Genomic DNA, 23,577 nt, shown 5'->3' on the forward strand with positions numbered 1-23,577 from the left:
ACCTGTATCTTCTGATGTTACACCTGTGTACCAAAATTTTTTCAAATCTGTCAAGCCTTTCATGAGTTATCATCCGGAAACCGTTTTTCTATTTTTAGTAACAGTGATCTTGACCTTGGCCCCACCAGCCCCAATATCAAACTTGACCTGTATCTTCTGATGTTACACCTGTGTACCAAAAAATTTTCAAATCTGTCTAGCCTTTCATGAGTTATCGTTCGGAAACCATGAAAACCGACAGACAGACCGACCCACCGACCGACAGACCGACTGACCGTCAAGCTCACTCCTATATACCCCCTCAAACTTCGTTTGTGGGGGTATAATAACTGTTGACCAGCTTGACCGCAACTGACAACAAGAGTTCGATGCTTGAACATGGTGATCAATTGTACCAAGTTTCAGAACACTTCCTCTTAAGTTCGCCCTGAAAAGTCAAATTATGGCCATAAGCATAAAAGTTAAGCTCAGGGGCCTGTACTTCTTGAATCTATTCAGAAGAATACCTCTTTCCTTCCCTTTTATAGCTATTAAGTGAGAAAAAGTTAAAAAGCAATTTACTATAAACCAATTGGCTACAACTGAAGGAGCTAAAACAATTCACGCTGATCATGTGGACCATGTTTCAGAACTATCCATCTTTTAAAGAAAATTTCTCCAGGAACTTCCTTTAACAGACCGTCTACCCATGCGGAGGACCAACCGACTGACAACTAACACATCAACCAACTAACAGTATTGGAGGATATAAAAAAAAAACGAACCCCAAGTTACTTTATATATTATTTTAATTGCACAAGTCAAAAAATATAGCAATGAATAAAATCTCAAAAATGTGAAACATTAAAAAATAACATACTGTTATAAATACAGTATGTGAAATTGTTCTGGCAAATATAAAATATGATGCTGTTTCTGCAAACTGGATATATTAATATGAATACACTAAATATAAAACAATTATGGCAGTAGGTAAGTGCATTGTGAAAATAATATGCTGTATTTTTCATTCCATTTCAATATGTTAAATTGAAAAGGTATATATATACATATTATTATACATATATATATATATGTATATTCAACATCTCAGACTACAATAAATTGGTATTGAACATGTATGAACAAAAGTATATTGTTTGTTTAAGAACTCGTTCCCAAGACTACATGCACTTCAAATAATTTCGCATTTAAAATTCTGTAAAGATATAAAAATTATTCAACTGTAACACATAATTAATGCTGTAACACATAATTAATAAAACATTGTCTTTGAAGGAGGATTTATCCAATCTTCAAGTACTAATCATCTCATTGTACAATAATATTGAAAGAATTTAAAATACAGGTTTCTCAAAACTTGAATAAGTCACCAGGGCCATATGATTTCATTTTTAATACAGTAACCCTGAGAAGTTAAATGATTATATACATGTATGTTGTGAAAACTTATTGTTAAATCAAAGCATTAGCACATGAAATTTTTTGCAATTTAATCGTTCACTCTTATGTAATATTAAAAAACTAATATTAAAGTATTTGTGTGAACTTACAATATTTAGAGGTACATTTCTCCCTGAAAGGACCCAATGATCTCAAAAGAACACGCTGAAGTCACATAATTGTTAAAGTACTTGAGACAAGTACTAACTAGAGCACCAATGAGACCTACTAGTGGCAGAAGAGGTGAATCACCACGTTTAAAATCAGATAAAAACCACAAAACAGGGTAAAGTACAGAGTAATAAAATAACAAATACACAGCATGATTGATTGAAGTTGGACTTGGAACACTATGGGCAACCAGATGAACTACGCTATTAAATTTGATCTCATTGCATACACAATTTATTGTACTATCAACAAAAAAAGTGATCAAAATTAATGAAAATGACAGTTTCTTTGAAACATGCTTGATAATTTGATGTGTCTAAGAACAGCCATACTTCAAATATTCCTAGTACCTCTGAACAGCTTTTACAGAAGCTAAAATGTCAGATATAAAATCGAGTCATTTTTTAAAATGATCAGTTATATACAGTTATAATGATCTTTCATGTAATGTACAATGTAGATCTTGAGTATAAAATTTTAATGCCTAAAATAATTATGAATTATAAGCTCCAAATTTAAAGAATATCTACTTAGTAAGTTGATACCATAGGCCAGTTTCTACATATTCACTGAGAATTACCAGTATATAAAGAGTCGCTCAATATTTTTATGACTAATAGTCAGATCACAGAACGTCTCACAATTAGCCATTTCCTGACTGCAAAAATGCTTTCTCATCTCCTCACAAGCTTTAGCACACGGAACAAAGTACACTTTTTTTCGTATATCATCAGCTAACTGAATCGGGGACATTCTAGTATGTGTATGATACAGTGTCTTTGCTCCACCTTGGGTACACTTACACCGGAGCACTTGCATTTATATTGCACAGTTTGTGGGGACAGTGCATGCGTCTGAATACTGTGGTATAAACCTCCCTCCACTGAACACGCAGCAAATAGGGCTATGTTTGACTGAAAAAGAAATAAATATAAAAATAACAACACAATTCATAAATAGCCGTTTTAAATAATTCCGTAAATTCTTTTAATTTCACAGTTGCTAGTGTACAAATACTTATGTCTATTCATTAACATGAAGTAAGTTCTGTTCAAAATTTTAAATAAGATCATTTCCTGCATAAAAACACTACTTATGTCTGCTATACATGAACTAAAAGGTACTTCATATTGGAATCAAACAAAACAATTCTTGGGCGAGAGGTTTATACCTCACTTAAGCACAAAATTATGTAAGGATCCTACTGTAGATTTGCACATAATATGATCATGGGTTCTAAAGTCAAGGAAGTCAAGGTGGTCCAAAAATTAAAAATCATATCATCAGTAGCATTTTCATGACTTAATCAAGATTGTATTTTTGAAATATTCTTTGTAGCACTAGCAGGGTCAAATCATGTATATTCAATAAAATAGAGAAATGCATCGCTGGATACACACCACTTACCCATTCCGTCACACGGAATTAACACACATTAATAAGAAATTAGTGGGATGATGCAGTGAGTATGAGAATAGGTCGCACTTGGGTATGCGATGGTGTGGAGAGAGTTACTTACCTCCAGACTAGTAACGGTGGGGAACCACGGTGTGTATGTAGGGATGCTATCCGAGGGGACAGAACTCCGGGTGTGGTTGTAGTACTTGCACTGTGAGAAATTCGCAGCGCCCTGAGGACCCTAGTAAGATATATAAATATTGCATTATCCTATTTTGTTCAAGCACATACTATATCACAATCCTCTAAGCCTAAACACACAGAATATTTCGAGAACTTTGGTAAAAGACCTTTAGCTGCCGTATGTGTTCAGATGAGCTAATAAAAACAAACACATTTATAAATGATCTCAAATAAAAGTGCACTATAGGTCAATTAGGGAAATAACTAGTACATCACTTAAAATCTGTATCAAGATTATTTCTATTAATTGGGTAAAATAGATCTAAAGTTATATCTACTTCAACTTACAATAAACGCTAAAACTATGCACAAACCTGAGGTCCCTCCATCTTTGAGATTGAATGTAACTGCAGCTGTAGGGTGCTATTGAGATGCGAGATCACATCAGTTAGGTTGTTGAAGTCAGCCATTGCCTGCTCCACGTTCTTCTGTATCTCCATGGTCTGGTTTACATGGCGACCATTCAGACCAGCAAGCTCTGCTGTCAGGTTTCCTTGGATACGGTTCACTTTCTGAACAAGGTCTGACAACACCTTCATCGTATCATTGTTGTCCTCGAATGATGACAACTGAAGTTTAAAGAAATATCACATCATTAGTCATGAGATGGACAAAATGGGAGCGAACGCTAAGGCTATTCTGGGTTGGATTTCAGTCAAAGAAGGGGACAACCACTGCATTGAATTTCTTTAACAGATCTAGCTTATTAAGGAAAACTGATTAATAATCTAAATGTCTACGTTCTTGCGCAAAAAAACTTGCTTTTGGCAAACAAACACAAAACTGTTTCCAAAGGTTGATTATTTTTTTCCTCATATTTTCTATGGCTAAGAGGTATCTGAACATCATTTTTACACAAGGAACCATCACCCCTTTGACTATACCCATTGTAAACTAGATGCTCAATGTTAACTAGATGCTCAATGTTAACTAGATGCTCAATGTAAACTAGATGCTCAATGTTAACTAGATGCTCAATGTAAACTAGATGCTCAATGTTAACTAGATGCTCAATGTAAACTAGATGCTCAATGTTAACTAGATGCTCAATGTTAACTAGATGCTCAATGTAAACTAGATGCTCAATGTTAACTAGATGCTCAATGTAAACTAGATGCTCAATGTTAACTAGATTCTCAATGTAATCTAGATGCTCAATGTTACCATAACTAGATGCTCAATGTTACCATAACTAGATGCTCAATGTTAACTAGATGCTCAATGTTAACTAGTACCTCAATGTAAACTAGATGCTCAATGTAAACTAGATGCTCAATGTTACCGTAACTAGATGCTCAATGTTATCATAACTAGATGCTCTTATGTTACCATAACTAGATGCTCAATGTTACCATAACTAGATGCTCAATGTTACTGTAACTAGATGCTCATTGTTACTGTAACTAGATGCTCATTGTTACTGTAACTAGATGCTCATTGTTACCATAACTAGATGCTCATTGTTACTGTAACTAGATGCTCATTGTTACTGTAACTAGATGCTCATTGTTACTGTAACTAGATGCTCATTGTTACCGTAACTAGATGCTCAATGTTACCATAACTAGATGCTCAATGTTACCATAACTAGATGCTCATTGTTACTGTAACTAGATGCTCATTGTTACTGTAACTAGATGCTCATTGTTACTGTAACTAGATGCTCATTGTTACCATAACTAGATGCTCAATGTTACCATAACTAGATGCTCATTGTTACCGTAACTAGATGCTCAATGTTACCGTAACTAGATACTCAATGTTACCGTAACTAGATGCTCAATGTAAACTAGATGCTCAATGTTAACTAGATGCTCAATGTTAACTAGATGCTCAATGTTACCATAACTAGATGCTCTATAAAAACTATACATTCAAACACCTTGCCCGTACCAGAAACTACAGACAGAGCTCAAAAAAGGAAAGTTTTGTCTAGTGTCAATATAAAAAACTTGATCCTGTGCAAATATTTTGGGTAGGTATTTTTTCTTGTTATACCTTACCAATAGTTCTAGTCTTTCTTGGCTTGCAGACAATCGTTCAACTTCAGGGGACAGGACTGGGTGACGGTCATCTGAAATATTTAAGTTATCTCACTATAACAAAAGATTGCTTGATTTATTCAATAACCAATTATTAAAACATTACAAATTATTTAAGGAAACAGAAAAACAGTTTTAATACAATTAATATGTTTCTAGTTCATTATAGGCTCACCTTTAGTTTGGATGTTGTTGATAACAGCGAAAATGCTGACAGCGAGTGCCGCACAGCTGATGACAACAAACACAATAAGTGCGCACTTTAGCCAGCGCACCTGTTTCTTGAGAGTCTCTGTAATTTGATCGGACTTGGTCTTGTTGTATATGCTGGGCATGGACTGGGTCATGGCGTCATACAGCGGGTTTACACGCTTTCTGGAAGACCAATGTTATCTTTTTTTATAACATGTTAAAAACAAAACTTCACTTAAAAAAAAAAATTATTCAGTACTTTCCGAGGAGAGCCATCAATTTCAAGTACTTTTCAAGACCTGTGCAAACCCTGTATTAGAATAATAAGGCAAACATATTTTATACAGGTTGCAAGTTTGGCTAAATAATTTGTGAACTTTAAAAACATAAAAGCAATACTGTACTAAGTCTATTCATAGGTACTTACTTCAGGCAATAAATGGGTTTTTATAATAAAACAAGAAATTTGATAACCAGATACAAGTAAAATATCTCGAAAATGCAGTTACAAAAGTTTTACATTTACACTTACATGTAGACCTATTTCTCTCTCAGATACCAATCTGAACTTGTGATATTTAGAAATTGGCCAATATGATAGATGCAAATGTCAGAACACTTCAAAACATCACATGATACTGACAGTGGAACTGAATTTGGTTATATCAGATGTGTGATGAATCATTTAGAGATACATGTCTATAAAAAAAATATAATGGTTGAGGAAGAGGCATAGGGAGTTTCCAGTAAAACATACTGGCACACTAAAAAGGTCGGGTGGAAAGCCATGAATCATTCAAAACTGGGGCATTATGCTCATTTAAAGCTGCAATCCCACAATGACCATTTTGACAACTTCTTTAATTTTTGGCCTTTGAATGAACCAAATCTTGTGTTGTGTTAATGTTGGAAAACCTGTGATATAAGACTGCGGATAGAAAATTAGATAATAGATTTGAATATTTATGCTCGAAAATTGGTGTTTTATGGCTAAAAGCGTTACTAATGCTTTAAGAAAACTGAAAAATTTAACAGTTTTCCAAAATATTGAGATCTGTTCTGTTGAGTGTTATCCTATATGACTTATTTGAAAACACTTTTGCCAAAATTAGCTGATTCTTATTGAATTGAAAAAGTTGCCAAATCGGTCAATCTGTGAGAATGCAGCTTTAAGCACATGAGTACCAAGCACGTACCTTTTCTCACTTAAGTGACTGTTGCAAATATTGCTAGTATCTCCAGTCTCAGACACGGACCTATCTGTTGTCCCGCTGGAAGACTGGTACATCTCAGAGCGGGAGTCAATCCCGCTGTCTTGAGGCGACTTAGCGATGGACTTCCTGTTTGGCAGCTCCTCATACTGGTGTCCGTAGTCAGCATAGTCGTACGTCTTAGGCTGGGAACAATCCACATGGATGTGTTCTAGATCACCCACTCCTAGAAAACATACACACAGCCCACTGAACAACACTGCTATCATTAGAAATTGTTTTACATACTCTATACCAAAATTCCTGCTTTGTAAAATTTGGATGAAGCTTTATGTTTTAGCCATTCTGTAAAGTTGGATAAAAAAAGTATACACAATGTCAGAATAAAAATGAAAAAGGTTGTCAAACAGCTCTGTAAGTGTTTAATTAGCAAAGACTTATTGATGATTCAAGTTTAATGAATTATTTGGATTAAGTTTCCTTTCAGTTGAGAAAAGGTATAATGCAAAATATTACTCTTCATTGCATAGTGTAAAAGATGTTTGAAGCAAGATTCTAGTTTAAATATTCAACAAATCTGAATCAATAATCTTAAAATCTGCAAAAAGAGAAGTTGCATGCAAGAACATCTCATATGATGTTATTGTAACCATGAATTATTCATAAAACACAGCCAGGCCAAGCTTTTAAGGCAGCCATAAGCAGAAGCACAACATACCATAGATAAAATTACTTTGCACACGACTACATTCCCCTCGCAACCGCTGCCCCCTACAGGGCCTACTTTGCGGGAGCAGAGGGGCAATGCTCCTGAGCGTTGAGTCGGGGGAGGGAGTGCTTTGGATGCTAACATAGGTGTTTCTGTGCCCCGGGTTTGAGTCCCCACCTAGTGAGAAGGAGGATGACAGGGAAAATTGGGTCGGGCTCCCCGACAACTCTGGTGAGAGCAGATAACTCTCAGAGTCCTTTCTCTCCGAATGTAGACGAAGTCCAAAAGGACGTTTTGTTTTTCCAGTCGCCATTAATTTTTTCACTTTTCAAAATTGTGTTCACTAAGATTGTGCTAAAGTGTTCTTTATATCTCTTACAGAACTCAGAAATATTTATATCTATTCTGCTTTGAAAGTCACTCTGTTGTACCGTTCCTTTTAAAATATGATTCAAATGCAATATAAATGATAGAGAAAACAATAACCCACCTTGATCATAAACAATGTTAGAGTAGGAACAAGCAAGGACCCTATGCTGTTCAGCCATTAAACTCAAGAATAATTCCAAATCTCAGTAATATAGCTGGGCAGGTATTCAGTAAACACTTTGATAATAAGTCAAAAACCTGAACACATTAAACAAAAATATATCATAATACATGATGTGTTTTCAAATGTTTGTTTTTATCCAAATTTGTTGAAATAAATTTTAAAAAATCATATTATCATTTAAAAAATGTTGACAATATTTGGTGTAAAAAAATGTTACCAGTTTTAATTTGATAAGCTAAGAAATGTTTGAAATGGAAAGAATACCAGCCCTAAAATCCAGCCACACAAAAGACAAATCACCTAGCATGTGATAAAAGACCACTTACAGAAAATTACAGCTATTCATGACGATAACTAATAGTAATAATAAAGCTTGAAGTGGAAATGAAGACTTCTGAAAAATTGACAACTGGTACAATAATGTAATTGTACTTTAGTTTCACTTGTAATGAAAATTACTGAATAAAAACCTTAAACACATCTGATTGCAAACTGGTCATTATGGTCATTGAATTAAAACAGCTCTGAGTTGAATAAATAAATAAAAAAATCCCTACAAAATTGATCTATCGTCCTTTAATGTCAAACCCCTACTAGGGTCCTAGACATCTGTATTCACTTGTTCAACTAAATTATATATATCCACAAAAAATGTATTCCACATCCCAACGATAAATATAATATAAGGATAACACAAGATAGAAACAAATGTCAACTTGTAGTTTTGAAACATATATTGTACATGTACATGTTTGTTGAAGTGTTGTCAAACTGATTCTCCAAGTTTGGTGTTTTGTGTGCTTAGACAATGGACTTTGACCTCAGTAACTGAAGGGGGATTAAGTGGTTGGTGATAAAACACCATTTGTGTACATATCAATATAATCCTATAATATGTCAATTATGTCAATTACCTCATTTTGGTGGAACAGAAATTATATTGCAGCTTGGATGTCAAACAGTTGCACTAATCAATGAACAGGTACATGTAGTCTTCAGAGATTGATTGAAAACAGGCATTCTTTTTGAAACCCATCCAACGGCAAACTAAATAACATATCACCAGTGACTGCTACGTTCAGTTAAGGCTTACAGTCCCCCCCCCCCCCCCCACGCCCCCATTAGCAAAAAAGTTGTTTGTTTTAAATCCTGTTATATCGAAGGGAATTCAAACATTAGCTTTATTATTATGGTGAACAAATTTTAGATCTTAACTGTAAAAAAGGGCTGCTGTGCCTGTTCTAATGAAACCTATATATATCGGCAGTTTGTGTGTAGGCAAGAATCACACTATTTAGTTGTACCTTTGAAATATGAGACCAAACTATCATGTTCACGTAGTCATGTTCTTAAAAACCCCCAGATATTATTGGCAGTGTAAATATTGCAGGTTTTTTATACAGGAATGAGACAGTCATCACATGTTTCCAAAACAGTCCTATTATAAGTGTGATACTGTTTCATGTACAGTAGTAAGTAAAGAGTAATGTATTTTCCGACATTTGAAACCGGTTGGCTTGATCTCCTCATTGACTAGTTGTAAAGGACCAATTTATTTTTACTCTATGTAAGCATTCCCGCTTGGCTCGATATTCGATATAAGTATTTTGGCCGGTCCAAGGGATATCGAGCCAATGGGTTTCGACTATAATGAATTAAGCGGGAAATAATTGTCTCTGTTTGATAAATTCATTGTAACAACCTATTATGGTAGTCAGCTGACCAGTGGTGGTCAGTCAATAGATATTGTAGTATATTGGTCATTCAGGGATGGTCTTTTATGATACACAAGCAGACAAAAACAGTTGTATATCAAAGTTAAGTTTAAACAGTATTTTGTGAAAAGATAAATTTCATTGATCTGTGATAAGAATGTATAGTGAAATGTTGTTGTTGCATGCTTGTAACTGTATTGTTCAAGCGCTTACTTACAATTAACTATTAAACAATGAAAGATTCAATAGTTTTGTCTTACATAGTTAATGAACTGGAAATGGTAGAGGAACTTTAAGAACTATGTAGGAGTCTGTTGTCTCCATGGCAACGCCTTGGGGGATACCACACGGACACATTGAGACATTGATCCCAGAAATAATTTCTTCCATAAAAGAAGGGATAAATCTCATTTAACTAAAAGCACAATTTTTCTGGAGGTCTTAGGGAGGCATCGACATATTATACTAATAGATTCTGAATATTACCCCCCCACACAGTATCAGTTCTGATTGTCATGCATTCGGAAAGAAATACTTGATTGCTTTAGGGAAATCTTTTCATTTTCTTGAGGCAAATTGAATTTCATGGGTTTCTAACATTCAACAAATGAAATAAATGTTATTCAACAAGCTTGAATTATGTTTCTGTGCATTGATGGAAAAAAACAAACCAACTAAACATGCTTATATTACCGCTGATGATACAAGCCAAATGTCAGTAGAACAACATTCCCACTTTGAGACTTCTCATGTCTTGTAATGGCAGAAATAACTTACTTTAATTTACTTACTATACTTATAAACAAAATCTTTAAACATATTTTAACATGCCATTACATAGACCCAATGCAAAACATACGACCATGTATAAAAATATATATAAATCAGCTGCACAATTTATGCAAACTCGCATACAAAAAATACATGGTTATAAATACAGACATAATGTTATCACAGACATATAAATGCACCATTTACAAACCTTTAGAAATTGATATCATTTTGTTCACAAAATATTCGTATCCAGGATAAAAGCCTTGGTTTAATTTGTGTAGCGTTTTTTGCTCAATCAAATTAAAGTGTTTTTGCTTCGCTCCATTAAGTTACAGTAATAAATGACCTGTTTATGGTAAGATGAAGTACAATAACTTTGAAATAAGATGTTTGGGTTAATTCCAATACAAAACTTACAGCATTTATTGACTATGCTTATCAATTGTCAATGATTTTTCACAAAGATAGTTTATTGCAATGTCAAGCACAGGTCTATTTTTAATGTAAAAAAATATAATGAAGATGCTTTTGAGCTTACCATAATGATAAATAATTTTACAATTCAATTACTAGGTTGTATAAGGTTGTATTTGAAGGAATGGCAATCAATGTGTGTACAAAATTATTTGTTGCAGCTTATGCACCAGTCATTTGTAACCACGGCCCCCCCAGGTCCGGGGAATAGCCGGGACTTTGACTTTCAGTCCAGCCAACCCTGGGTAAAATCCCTGCCCTGCGGAGACGAACTGATGGTTAAACCCCGGCCAAATGCCCCCGCACCCCAGAGACTCTATATAAGGCCCAATCTCGGCTTAATTTGGTGGTATGACAAAACCACCGCGGTCTACCGGCTCTGCGGGGCCACCTGGAAAGTAAAAACACGGCCCTTTTCCCCGGCTATCTCCAGTTTACCCCCTGACCTGGGGGGGCCGTGGTTACAATTGACTGGTGCATTAAACAGACAGGGAGAATGCAAAATTTAACTATCCAAACAAGTATGGTACGAAAATGTGTTTTCAAGTTTGGATATAGTAATTGGTTATTCCTTGAAACTCATATGCTATCAAAACGGAGTGCCAAACATTTAATTAAAAGCAATCACACAGCTATTTCAGCTGATACTTGGAAGTTATTAATTTAATAGAATGAAACAAATATGAACATGTCTACAGTTTTTACATGTATGACATGGCTTTTTTTGGAAAGACACAGTCTTATCAGATCTTTATCAATTTCCCAAAAATATTGCAACATGATATGGTATAAGTGAATAAGAGTGGTATTAAATACAGATTATATATGTATATCATATGCTAGTATATATATGCTATAAATTATTTCCAATTTATTTTTTAACACATACTTATCAGAATTTTTTTAAATTTTAGTTCTCAGTTACCACATGAGCGCATCCAAAACATATCTCCTCCGCCCACCCTCGGGGCAAAAATGCCCATGTTGGTATAGACGTAACATTATAGACACCATACAGGGGGATTTTGTCCGGGGAGGCTGGGACCAATAATACAGTAATCCTACTCCCAGGGGGAGGGGAAGATGTTTGTCAATCTCCCGTGCATTACTCTTTTTTTTAAGTAAAAGAGTCATAAATTAAACAACATGTTTCATTTAGTGATAATATGCAAACTTCTATTTCAAAGTTAAAGCTCAAATTAAATATATGGATGTAACAGCTAGAAGAGGTAAATGAAATTCACCCTCCATATAGTCCTTCCCTTTTTCATCACTTTTTAATTACTGAACCGTGAACAGTAGGAGACACCTAGCGCATACATGTATGTAAACATGCAAGTAAATAGTTTAATCTGGTTTTAAACAACTAAATAAAGCTCTATTATGGATACACGTCACTTTAACTGTTTAAATGAGTATTAACACATACCAGTCCGTATATTCTGGGGTAATAAAGGATCCAAAGCCATTTTGTTATTGTTATTAAATCCATGCATACTGTCGTAATCATCCAGGTCAAGATAAACTGGTATGTCCATGATTTGTCTCCCTTTTATATATGACACTAGGGGGTATAACTTGTTATCTCCCTTGAAAGGTTAACACTGTATTAGGCGGTTGATAATCTATCAATTAAAGCTTAGTAACCCTTCAAACATAAATCATATCTAGCTGGTTATCTATTTTAATACTGTGCAATCATGAATGTACCAACTCTTGACAACTGCAAATCAAAATATCAGAAACGTTTTCCTTCCAAATTAAATGTCTTAATAAAAAAAGCTGTTAGTATTCTTCTTTTGAAGATCTTAATGAATTTAAAATGTTCAAATAATGTAAAAAAAGATAATTTATATCAAAGTTTCAAATATAATCACTCCCTTAACATAATTATGCCCAGTTGTTTTGTCACAATCCTTTACAATCAACTTTTTCAATATGCAAAATCAACCCTAAAACAAACAATCCTATTTGAGCCTTTAAGTCAACTGGTTGAATTTCTGTACAACAAGAAATGCAACTGTTTTTATAACACCAGGAAATATTTAATGGAATAACGTCACTTGTTCTGAAACTGTTTTCATGGCAGCACAGTCCTCCTACGATATTTTGCCAATTTTTCTGTCCAAGAAATACCATTGCCATCAGAGAGTGGGAGCCTTCAGTTAATGGGATCAGGATAGGAATTTCTCCGAGACTTAAACTAACCCAGCATATTATTCTGCCTGATTGAATAGCTGGAAATGTGTCAGGTCTTTTATTCTGCAGGATTTGAAGCAGTTAAAAGCTTTTGAAAACATCAAACACAACTGTTAGGAACTTTTTTCTGCAAAAATGACAAACATTTACACTGTGTAAACATTTTTCCATTTCCTTAAAACAACAAACAGTCGTAAGATTCTCGTCCAATTATTTATACCAGAAACAATATCTTGCTTGATTTATATGCAAACTGTTAGTCAACTTTATTACCATTAGATACACACTCTCCCGGAGTTTAATATGGTCAACATAAGACCAACAAACACAGCTCAGCACAAAACTGACTTGAAACACTACTAAGGTTATGACAATACTTGTTAAAAACAAACAGGCTAGAACTACAAGTCTAGAAGACATGTACAAGACCTCTATCAACGTCATGAACTATGTTGTAACTCAGAAATACTTATATAATTGTGTTACAAAATGTATGTCAATACCAGGGCAAGCCTGTGCTATACCTGGTAACTTGTCTAGTATATACACATGTAATTATGTATTATTGTAGTTATTATCACTCAATTTTTTGCCAAATTGGATAATACCTGGGGCCATGATTACGAACAGTCTCAAGTCCAAATCTAGACTCAGACTCAGAAAAGCATTTTTATAAAGGAACACAATATCATATTTATTCCATTTCTTTTACAAAAAATATGTAAATAATAGTTAAACATTCAAATACTGATATATTTCAGCAAATTTTATCATCAATACTCTGATAGAAAGAAAGTTCCATGAAATGAAGTATTGCCAAAATGAGTCTTGAGTCTGAACTCAGACTTGAGACTGTTCGTAATCACTGACCCTTGGTTCATGATTCAAACAGTCTCAAGTCTGAGTTCAGACTCAAGTGGCAAAACAGCAAATCCCCATTTCATTGTAACTCTCCTTCTAGTTGAATATTGATGATGGAATTTGCTGAATTTTATAACTTTTTGAAATTGTACCTTTATTTTCATTTACTTTTGTAAAAAGAAAAGAACAAATACAATTCTTTGTAATTTAATAAAAGTATGTTTCTTACTCTGAGTCTGGACTCAGACTTGAGAATGTTTGTAATTACTGGCCCTGGTGATGATAGGATGGGTACAGCATACACACACACACATACAAATGTTTGTAATTATTGGCCCTGGTGATGATAGGATGGGTACAGCATACACACACACACATACAAATGTTTGTAATTATTGGCCCTGGTGATGATAGGATGGGTACAGCATAGACACACACACATACAAATGTTTGTAATTATTGGCCCTGGTGATGATAGAATGGGTACAGCATAGACACACACACACATACAAATGTTTGTAATTATTGGCCCTGGTGATGATAGAATGGGTACAGCATAGACACACACACATACAAATGTTTGTAATTATTGGCCCTGGTGATGATAGGATGGGTACAGCATACACACACACACATACAAATGTTTGTAATTATTGGCCCTGGTGATGATAGGATGGGTACAGCATAGACACACACACATACAAATGTTTGTAATTATTGGCCCTGGTGATGATAGGATGGGTACAGCATAGACACACACACATACAAATGTTTGTAATTACTGGCCCTGGTGATGATAGGATGGGTACAGCATAGACACACACACATACAAATGTTTGATTGGTCAAATGAAATCATTTTTAAAACAATCCATATTTTAACCAACAGAGTGATCCAAAACTTAACATAATAATGTATAAACTTTCTACCAAAATCAGAAAAGCCCACACCCCCCCAGTGAGGGCACAGCCCAAACAAGGCCTTCTATTATCTATAGGGGGTTAAAAGTATATACTACATAAGGATGCAATTCAGGATGCAATTGTTTCTGGACCAATGATAATTGAGCTGTATTTACATCTGTGTCACAGCATGCTTCCTGGGTCAATGACGTCAGTAATAAGCACAATTTTAAGACCGAAATAAGTGAAGCTTGATAGCTCAGTTTGTAACGCTCCTGACTGCTAAGAGTTTGAACCTCACCTAAATCACGAACTTGTGTAAATTGCATTTACTTAAAAGATCATAAGTGTGAAACTTTGTCAGTGGCGGTCCCCATTGTACAAATTTTAGTAACACAACACTACCCATGGGCTGCCCGACAACAGACAAAACTAGAAATGTGTCCATAGGACACGGATGCCCCCACTTCGATTTTTTGTCACAGAAAATAAGCCATAATGATTATTCAGGATAATCTGAGGGCCCTAACTCCTAAATGATTAAAGCGATTTCCATGGCTATCGAACTTGATCAAGATATTATGGTCACAAACATGTGTTAAAAGTTTGGTGAGGATTGGACAAACAGTTTTCAAGAATTAGATCGGAAACAATCTTCGGGACGTATTTTTCAAGTCTTTTTTTGCAAATAAAGAGCCGTAACTCTTAAATGACAAAAGCGATTTCCATGGCTATCGAACTTGATCAAGATATTATGGTCACAATCATGTATGTAAAGTTTGGTGAGGATTGGACACATACTTTTCAAGAATTAGATTGGAAACATATATTTTTGAAGTATTTTTGGCAAAAAAGGGCCGTAACTCCCAAATGACTAAAGCGATTTCCATGACTATCGAACTTGATCAAGATATTATGGTCACAAACATGTGTTTAAAGTTTGGTGAGGATTGGACAAACGGTTTTCAAGAATTAGATCGGAAACAATCTTCGGGAATTTTTGGCAAAAAAGGGCCGTAACTCCTAAATGACTAAAGCGATTTCCATGACTATCGAACTTGATCAAGATATTATGGTCACAAACATGTGTTTAAAGTTTGGTGAGGATTGGACAAACGGTTTTCAAGAATTAGATCGGAAACAATCTTCGGGACGTACGTACGTACGTACGTACGTACGTTACAAGTCATATACGTACGTACGTACGTACGTACGTACGTACGGACAAGGGCAACCCTATATGCCGCCACTTTGTGGGGGCATAAAAACTAGAAATGTGTCCATAGGACACGGATGCCCCCACTTCGATTTTTTGTCACAGAAAATAAGCCATAATGATTATTCAGGATAATCTGAGGGCCCTAACTCCTAAATGATTAAAGCGATTTCCATGGCTATCGAACTTGATCAAGATATTATGGTCACAAACATGTGTTAAAAGTTTGGTGAGGATTGGACAAACAGTTTTCAAGAATTAGATCGGAAACAATCTTCGGGACGTATTTTTCAAGTCTTTTTTTGCAAATAAAGAGCCGTAACTCTTAAATGACAAAAGCGATTTCCATGGCTATCGAACTTGATCAAGATATTATGGTCACAATCATGTATGTAAAGTTTGGTGAGGATTGGACACATACTTTTCAAGAATTAGATTGGAAACATATATTTTTGAAGTATTTTTGGCAAAAAAGGGCCGTAACTCCCAAATGACTAAAGCGATTTCCATGACTATCGAAGTTGATCAAGATATTATGGTCACAAACATGTGTTTAAAGTTTGGTGAGGATTGGACAAACGGTTTTCAAGAATTAGATCGGAAACAATCTTCGGGAATTTTTGGCAAAAAAGGGCCGTAACTCCTAAATGACTAAAGCGATTTCCATGACTATCGAACTTGATCAAGATATTATGGTCACAAACATGTGTTTAAAGTTTGGTGAGGATTGGACAAACGGTTTTCAAGAATTAGATCGGAAACAATCTTCGGGACGTACGTACGTACGTACGTACGTTACAAGTCATATACGTACGTACGTACGTACGTACGTCCGTACGTACGTACGTACGTACGGACAAGGGCAACCCTATATGCCGCCACTTTGTGGGGGCATAAAAAGAGAAGCACCCAAACCCTTTTCAACAAAATATAGCCAGCCACCAGGTGTTCTAGGGATTATAAACAGGTGAACATTTGAATAATACAATAATACTTTACTTTTTCATTAATATTACAATAAAGCTTGATGTTTAGTATAAATTTTCTAAACAGTATGATAACATTGTTAATTTTGGCCATTTGCGTATCTTGTGATATGATTTTAGAAAGAAACTGCAGTTTTCAGACTCTGTACACCGCCTCACACTCCACTCTGTACACCACCTCACACTCACACTCTGTACACCACCTCACACTCACACTCACACTGATAGATGAGTCAGGACTGGGACAGAATCGGATTCCATTTCAATACTGTGGATGCTCAACAAAAAAAGTTAAAAGGGCCTTAAATTGACTCATTCACACATTTTATGTTGACAACGAGTTTTTAAAACTATGTTAAAATTGCTAATATTTACTTACTTTTAAGAATGAACACCAAAGAGCAACCGCTGGATACATTAAGAACAGAAAATTGTAAATCCGAGCCAAAAATAGTTCTATTTTCAATAGGATTACTTACTCCTTTCAGAAAAATAGAGTATTACATGTAACATTTTGAAATAATTAATAACAAAAAAAGCTATTTTTTTAAACTTTAGATGATGTTTATCAAGGAAACAAGTTTGTTTAAAAATATCACACAATTTTTCGTTTTCTCAATTTTTTTACCAAATATATCGTGAAGGAGTCCGTTTAACCAGTGACATGCCCTACATTGCGATTGAAGATAACAAAATGTGTCCACGCAATTCCGAGACACCTACATAACACAGAAAGTACTACCTGGAGGCACATTACTTCTACAGCTAGTATTCCCCATCGATGCTTTTTTTTCATGATCAGGTAATTTATACTGACAGTAGCCTACACAATGACATTATACAGGAGATACAGTAGTTTTGTCAACATCTTTCTTCAAATGTATGGGAACATGGTCTTTAGAAATACAAATGTCAAATGTAACCAGATGCACAGTGGGAAGCTTATTCAAAAGATTGAGGGAAGAATCATTCAAATATTATTTGTATTTCCAAAGAACAGAAAACAATCCTTTATCAGAAATAATCATTACTGGGAGAAACCATGCTATTAAACAGCAAAAACTGAGTAAACATTTTAATAAATCAAGGTCAATTTTGTTTTAACATTTGAAATTTAAAGACATGATTTATCAAGAAATCAGTCACCTACCTGATAAAGAATTTATTTGAAAACAAATGTAGCCATTATTACACAACATAATTTCTATAAAATATTGAATAGTTCACTAGTTTAATTAATGAATAACACTCCCCTCCTTTAGAATCGAATACTTCTTCATTTTTCTTTGTTACAAATAATATACAATTTTCAGAATCTGCATACAGAAATAGTATTTGGGAATATCTATGTACCAGGTAATGTTTGGCAAAGCCACGAATTTCCAAATAAAAAATGGACTTACAAAAGAGTGTTAAGCAGAAATTGTCTGATTTGTTATTAAACGAATGGTACACTGTGAACTCTTCAAGTAAATGTGTAAATTATAAATTACAAAGGCGACGTTTCATTGATAACTGTTATTTTAGAACTCTGAATATATTGTCATTTAAACGTGTTATGAAATTAATCCCCGAATGTATTATGTTTTCAAAGTTGTGTAAATTTTATGAAATGTATCATTAAAAAAGTCGATTATAGAATATAATGTACTCCTCTTTATACCATGATGTTAATTATTATTATGATTAAAGTTCATTTTTCAAAGCCTCTTTATGTGTAACTGTATAATATGTTCATTGCAATTCTCATTTTGTCATGCATGTATGACATGAGTTTACTGAATAAACTTGAACTTGAACTTGAACTTGGAATATCTATGTACCAGGTATGTGCAGCATATTCTGGATCAAATAGCTCCTGAATACTACAAACCCGTGAAGTGGGTCTCAACTCCCTACATACTGGTAAAGAATACCATCAAAATGTAATAACATGTTGCAAGATATTCAATTAAACTGCAATGCTTTTCAAGTAAACTGCAATGCAAGTGTGTAATTAGGCAAATCTTACCTTTCGAAGATGTCATTGACAAATAAGAATCCATATTGTAATGAGGACTTGCAGTCAGATATAACCTTGTGTACATTTGTAACAGCCTCAAGAATGAAGTAAATAAGTTCTATTGTTCAGTGTAACTTAAATTGTCATGCTGAGGTATTATATAGAAATCTTTAAAGTATATTGATTTGATTTTGACAGTTTACTATAACTCAATCTGAAACAGTATATTCACAAAACCACAAGGTGTTAAAAACATATATAAAGTGTGTTCATTAATGCAAGGAGTCATAACTGGCAGAGTTATGATGCATTTACAAACATTCATGTCAACACATGTATGGCAGGTGAATTATAATGAGTTACTCTTTTTATAAAGAAAATTAAAATTTAAAATGGTTATCATGATTTCTTTCCATTTTTATCTAAGATGAAGACTGTATTCCTTTTGTTTTACAGAAAATATTATTATTTTATAAATTTTAGAAAAAAATCCCTGACAAGCTTTATAATAACAAGCTTTAAGTTGTCTGGCTGGAACAGTGGTTAGCAAACTTGCTTATCACCCAGGGGACCCGGGTTGGATTCCTGGTCTGGGCGCATGTGTTTGGTTTATGGTCACCAAGCCGGACAACTGGGTTCCTTCCGGGTACTCCCCAACAACACAAGACCAAACTCTAGCGTAGCATCGTGCCAATGAGAGTGAACATTTGACCCAAGTTTCATGAAAATCCTTCTAAGGGTCTATGAAATACAGACAGACAATGTGTCTGCGTTAAACACCATATGTCTCCACCTGCTGCAAGTAAAACTATTCAATCTTTAAAGCATGAAAACTGCAGCCATCCTAAAATCTTGATTACTAGTTTACCTCTCAAATTGAAAGCCATGCACAGCTAATACGTATTGAATATTAATATTAAAGCATAGGTAGCTAAAAGTTATAGGGCAAGCATAAAATAACCAGTTCTTGACTTTTACCTGAGTCTATTTCTGCACATGAAGAATGGAAAAAGAATAAAGAATATAAAATAGTGTTTAAGCTTAAGATGCGAAACAGTCATGTTAGATACTAAAACAAACAACCCTTTACAAGACTAGAGATTACTTTTAAAAAAAGCGCTTGTTTCCCCCATTGTGAGATCATAGCTGAGAAATAATTAATGATGGATGGACATGAAGTTTGTACTTTTGGACTGGAGGAAAACCAACAGTGACCTTGAAGTTTGGTCTATTCACCTATATTCATTTGTGAACATAACTGCATAAGATCAGAGATCTTAAAATCAATATGGGTCATCTACTAGTCATGATCAACTGGCATACCAAGTATGAAGTTTCTGGGTGCAAGCATTGTTAAGTTATTGAGAGGAAATCAATTATCAGCTTAAGATCACCGCCAACATTCTGTTTTTCACCTGAAGGTCACCATGACCAAGACCTTGACCTACTGATATCAAAATCGACATGGGCCATCAAGTAGTCATGACCAACTCGCATACCAAGTATAAAGGTCATGGACTGAAAGGATCTTCAGTCATTGAGCTGAAAATGTTTTTTTTTACCTTAAGGTCACTCTGGCATTGATCTCAAAATCAATATAGGCTGTCTACTTGTCATGACCAACCTACATACCAAGGGCAAAAACAATATGTTTTTCCATGTGGGAGACGTAAAAACAAAATACACAAAACAGGAGCGTAGCTAGGCCAAGTCTGTTGTTACCCAATACCTACTAAGTTACATGCATAACCCTTCATTACCTTCCAACTTTCAACAGTTTTGCAATGTTTTAATGTCACTTATGAAAATGATGTTATGGATGTGTGTATGTGAAATTTGGCCCCTGGAGAATACAAATGAAAGAAACAGAACATTGAATCACTAACTAATACAACTTTCAATAAAGTAACTTATGAGCAAACCTGAATCAAAGGCTGAATGTTTTGGTCTCAACATTCCAGGCTCCCTCGGTACTCCAGCATAGGGATCCCTCTTGAAGACCCTAGTTTTTGGCCCTGCCTGACCCACTGCCTCCCCGGCTTTATGCAGGTCAGTCATGGACCCCTTGGAAAACAGGACACCGTCACTCCTTGAAATGCTCACTTGACTATCTTCTCGTGAGGGTGGGGGAGGTGGTCTCCCTTGGCTGTCTTCCCATGTAGGTGGTGGAGGGGGTTTCACATCCACTGATCTGGGAAGGTTGTTCATGTCTAAGGACCTCAGGGAGTTGGTTGACTCCAGTGTCCGCGGAGGGGGTGGGGGCCCGGGGCTGCTCTTGCTCTCTTTAGTTGGGTTCATATAATCTTCCTGCTCTGGGATGTTAACATATTGTTGTACTTCGCCCTTTAAGGTCTCATATATGTCTGATGTAATGGAAGGGTTCTTCTTTGCAGGTAGTGAATCATTGGACATCTTGAACTCTCCAGGCTTTAAACCTGTAATGCACAGTACCATCACTTTACTCTCCATTTCAGTATATCTCAAGTTATAAAAAAATAGCATTCTACAATCAAGTATACACTGGCAGTATTCTATATAACAAATAATATAAAACTTACTTTTACAATCAATCACTGAGTATGACTGCTTCATACAAACATTTTTGCAATACAGTTTAAGAATTTGTCCATAATTCTAATACTGCTAGTGCCAATATTTGGTTACCTATGTTAAAAACATCCTCACAATCACACTAGAGTTGTCAATCTAGTGACTTGACATGTTAAATTGTCAAAAATCCCCTAACAGTGAGTTTTGTAAAAGCTGTTGGTGTGTTGCTCTGACCTTTTTGTGTATCATTTAGCTGTCTGAAGTTGTGTTTTGGCAGATGATAGATTGTAAGTCATATGTATTACACCAGTGCCGTAGTTACACTGAGGCACACCGAGGCAGCTGCCTCAATGTACACAAACCATCGACCAAAGATACTCCAGAATGCAGGAAATCGCTTCTTGCAAAAAACAGAATCCAGGAGGGGGGGGGGGGGGGGGGGGGGGGGGGGGGGGGGGGCATGCCCCCCAACCCCCATAGACCGTTCTGTCTCGGTGTTTTTTTTAAGTCTGGCTACGGCACTGTACACCATCATTGAATGTGGTTACTTTCGTTTTTTAAATCTAATACTTTTAAATAATTCCTCAGGCAAATAAAACAAAAGCAAAAACAAATTATACAGGACATGTGTATACTTCAAACCAGTCTAATGACAATAAACCAACCATCGTTATCTGTATGTATATACATGGTAACTCATGCATGCAGGTCTTCTTTTATACCATCTTTATTATCTATTGTTTTCATCTCAATATAGTTGCAATTCAAAGTCCGAAGTGACCAGATGGTGATAATGATCAGTATCTGCATCAGTCCTTGATTACAAAGGTTTCAGTTTTCCAGTGATCACCAATATAATGACAGAACATGTTACCTTTCTAAATGCTGCTGGTCACTCTGTTAGATGCCAGTGTATGCTGTATTTTATCATCAATCCAATACAACATATAATTGATGATAACTTTTTGGTAGTACGTTTAAAGTATGCAGGTGAAAATATAAGGTTAAAATCACTGACTGTAGCAACTTGTTTAAATAATCTAAGTCATTTAACAAAAATACATCTTTAATTAAATGAAGCATATCAGAGAAAAACTTAACCTCACTAAACGTCCTTGTAGTAACGTTTGACTGGTATTTAAAAAAAGTATAAAGCATTACTCACATCACAATTTGGATTAAAAACAAACGTAGCGAAAAAGGTAATAACTAATCCATACACACAATATGAAAATACATTAAACAAAGCATGTTAAACACAACATACAGCAGTCACTTTGATTTGGACATTCAGACGACATGAAGGAGGGTGACCGAGGGTGCGTGAATACCAGATGAGTCCATGTTGATGGATGGCTGCAGTGATGTCAATCATTCCATGACCCTGACTCAAGTTGCCCCTGGCTACCAGCAGTTGAGTATGAATGGCCATACCACAGTACACCAGCATCCTAATTAACCAATTGGAAAATGTTAATTGATTTGTATGTTTTTAACAAGTGTCATTAGTAAATTAATCATTTGTGTACACATGAATTAAGTTTTAAACCATATTAGATGACTAAGGGGGGGGGGGGGGGGGGGGATGGTTTAAATAAGGTTTTTGGGTCCTCTAACAAGAAAGTTGTAGCTATATTTAGGCTAAAATGGTGCATTTTCTTTTTTTAAATATATAGGAATAAAAAATATAAGAGAAAGAAAGTAATGAAATATGCCCCAAATGCACCATTTCCCCCAATAAATTTTCTTGGGGAAGTAGCCCAATCCACCCTACCAAAACTTAACATCTACTAATTTATGGTTACGCCCCTAAATTTAGCCCCCTCTAATATCAAATTCTGGATCCACCCCTGCTGTGACTGTATTGCACTATTGTTATAAAATCAGGCTGTCAAGTGACCCTTTTTAAAAAGTATGAGAAAAGTAGGAATAAAAT

At 35.2% G+C, this 23,577-nt stretch overlaps 1 protein-coding gene across 9 annotated transcripts; it reads right to left on the reverse strand.

Annotated features, from left to right (window-relative positions):
- Positions 1 to 770: 770 nt before the first annotated feature.
- On the reverse strand, positions 771 to 23,040 carry LOC128209653 (uncharacterized). Of its 9 annotated transcripts, none has more exons than XM_052913784.1 (9): positions 22,909 to 23,040; positions 21,014 to 21,526; positions 20,070 to 20,081; positions 6,686 to 6,926; positions 5,473 to 5,672; positions 5,259 to 5,329; positions 3,570 to 3,824; positions 3,134 to 3,253; positions 771 to 2,528 (listed from the first exon to the last, which is right to left on the reverse strand). In XM_052913784.1, exons 1-9 carry the CDS (start codon positions 22,940 to 22,942, stop codon positions 2,349 to 2,351), a joined length of 1,626 nt encoding a protein of 541 aa, XP_052769744.1. In that variant the 5' UTR covers positions 22,943 to 23,040; the 3' UTR covers positions 771 to 2,348. The 9 variants fall into 9 exon arrangements, with proteins under 9 accessions (XP_052769744.1, XP_052769748.1, XP_052769747.1 ...); XM_052913788.1 differs by lacking the exon at positions 22,909 to 23,040 and adding an exon at positions 22,807 to 22,822; XM_052913787.1 differs by lacking the exon at positions 22,909 to 23,040 and adding an exon at positions 22,516 to 22,634.
- Between the last annotated feature and the right edge of the window lie 537 nt (positions 23,041 to 23,577).

The sequence above is a fragment of the Mya arenaria genome, chromosome 11 (assembly GCF_026914265.1).
Source record: "Mya arenaria isolate MELC-2E11 chromosome 11, ASM2691426v1".
NCBI lineage: Eukaryota > Metazoa > Mollusca > Bivalvia > Myida > Myidae > Mya > Mya arenaria.

Bases quoted from the DNA above. Each gene is read 5' to 3' on its own strand.
- LOC128209653 (XM_052913784.1), bottom strand. From the start codon at position 22,942: ATGTCGTCTGAATGTCCAAATCAAAGTGACTGCT. The intron at 3,254-3,569 runs GTTTGTGCATAG...ATATCTTACTAG, and splicing joins CAAAGATGGAGGGACCTCAG to GGTCCTCAGGGCGCTGCGAA. The intron at 2,529-3,133 runs GTAAGTAACTCT...TTTCTTTTTCAG, and splicing joins CCACCGTTACTAGTCTGGAG to TCAAACATAGCCCTATTTGC.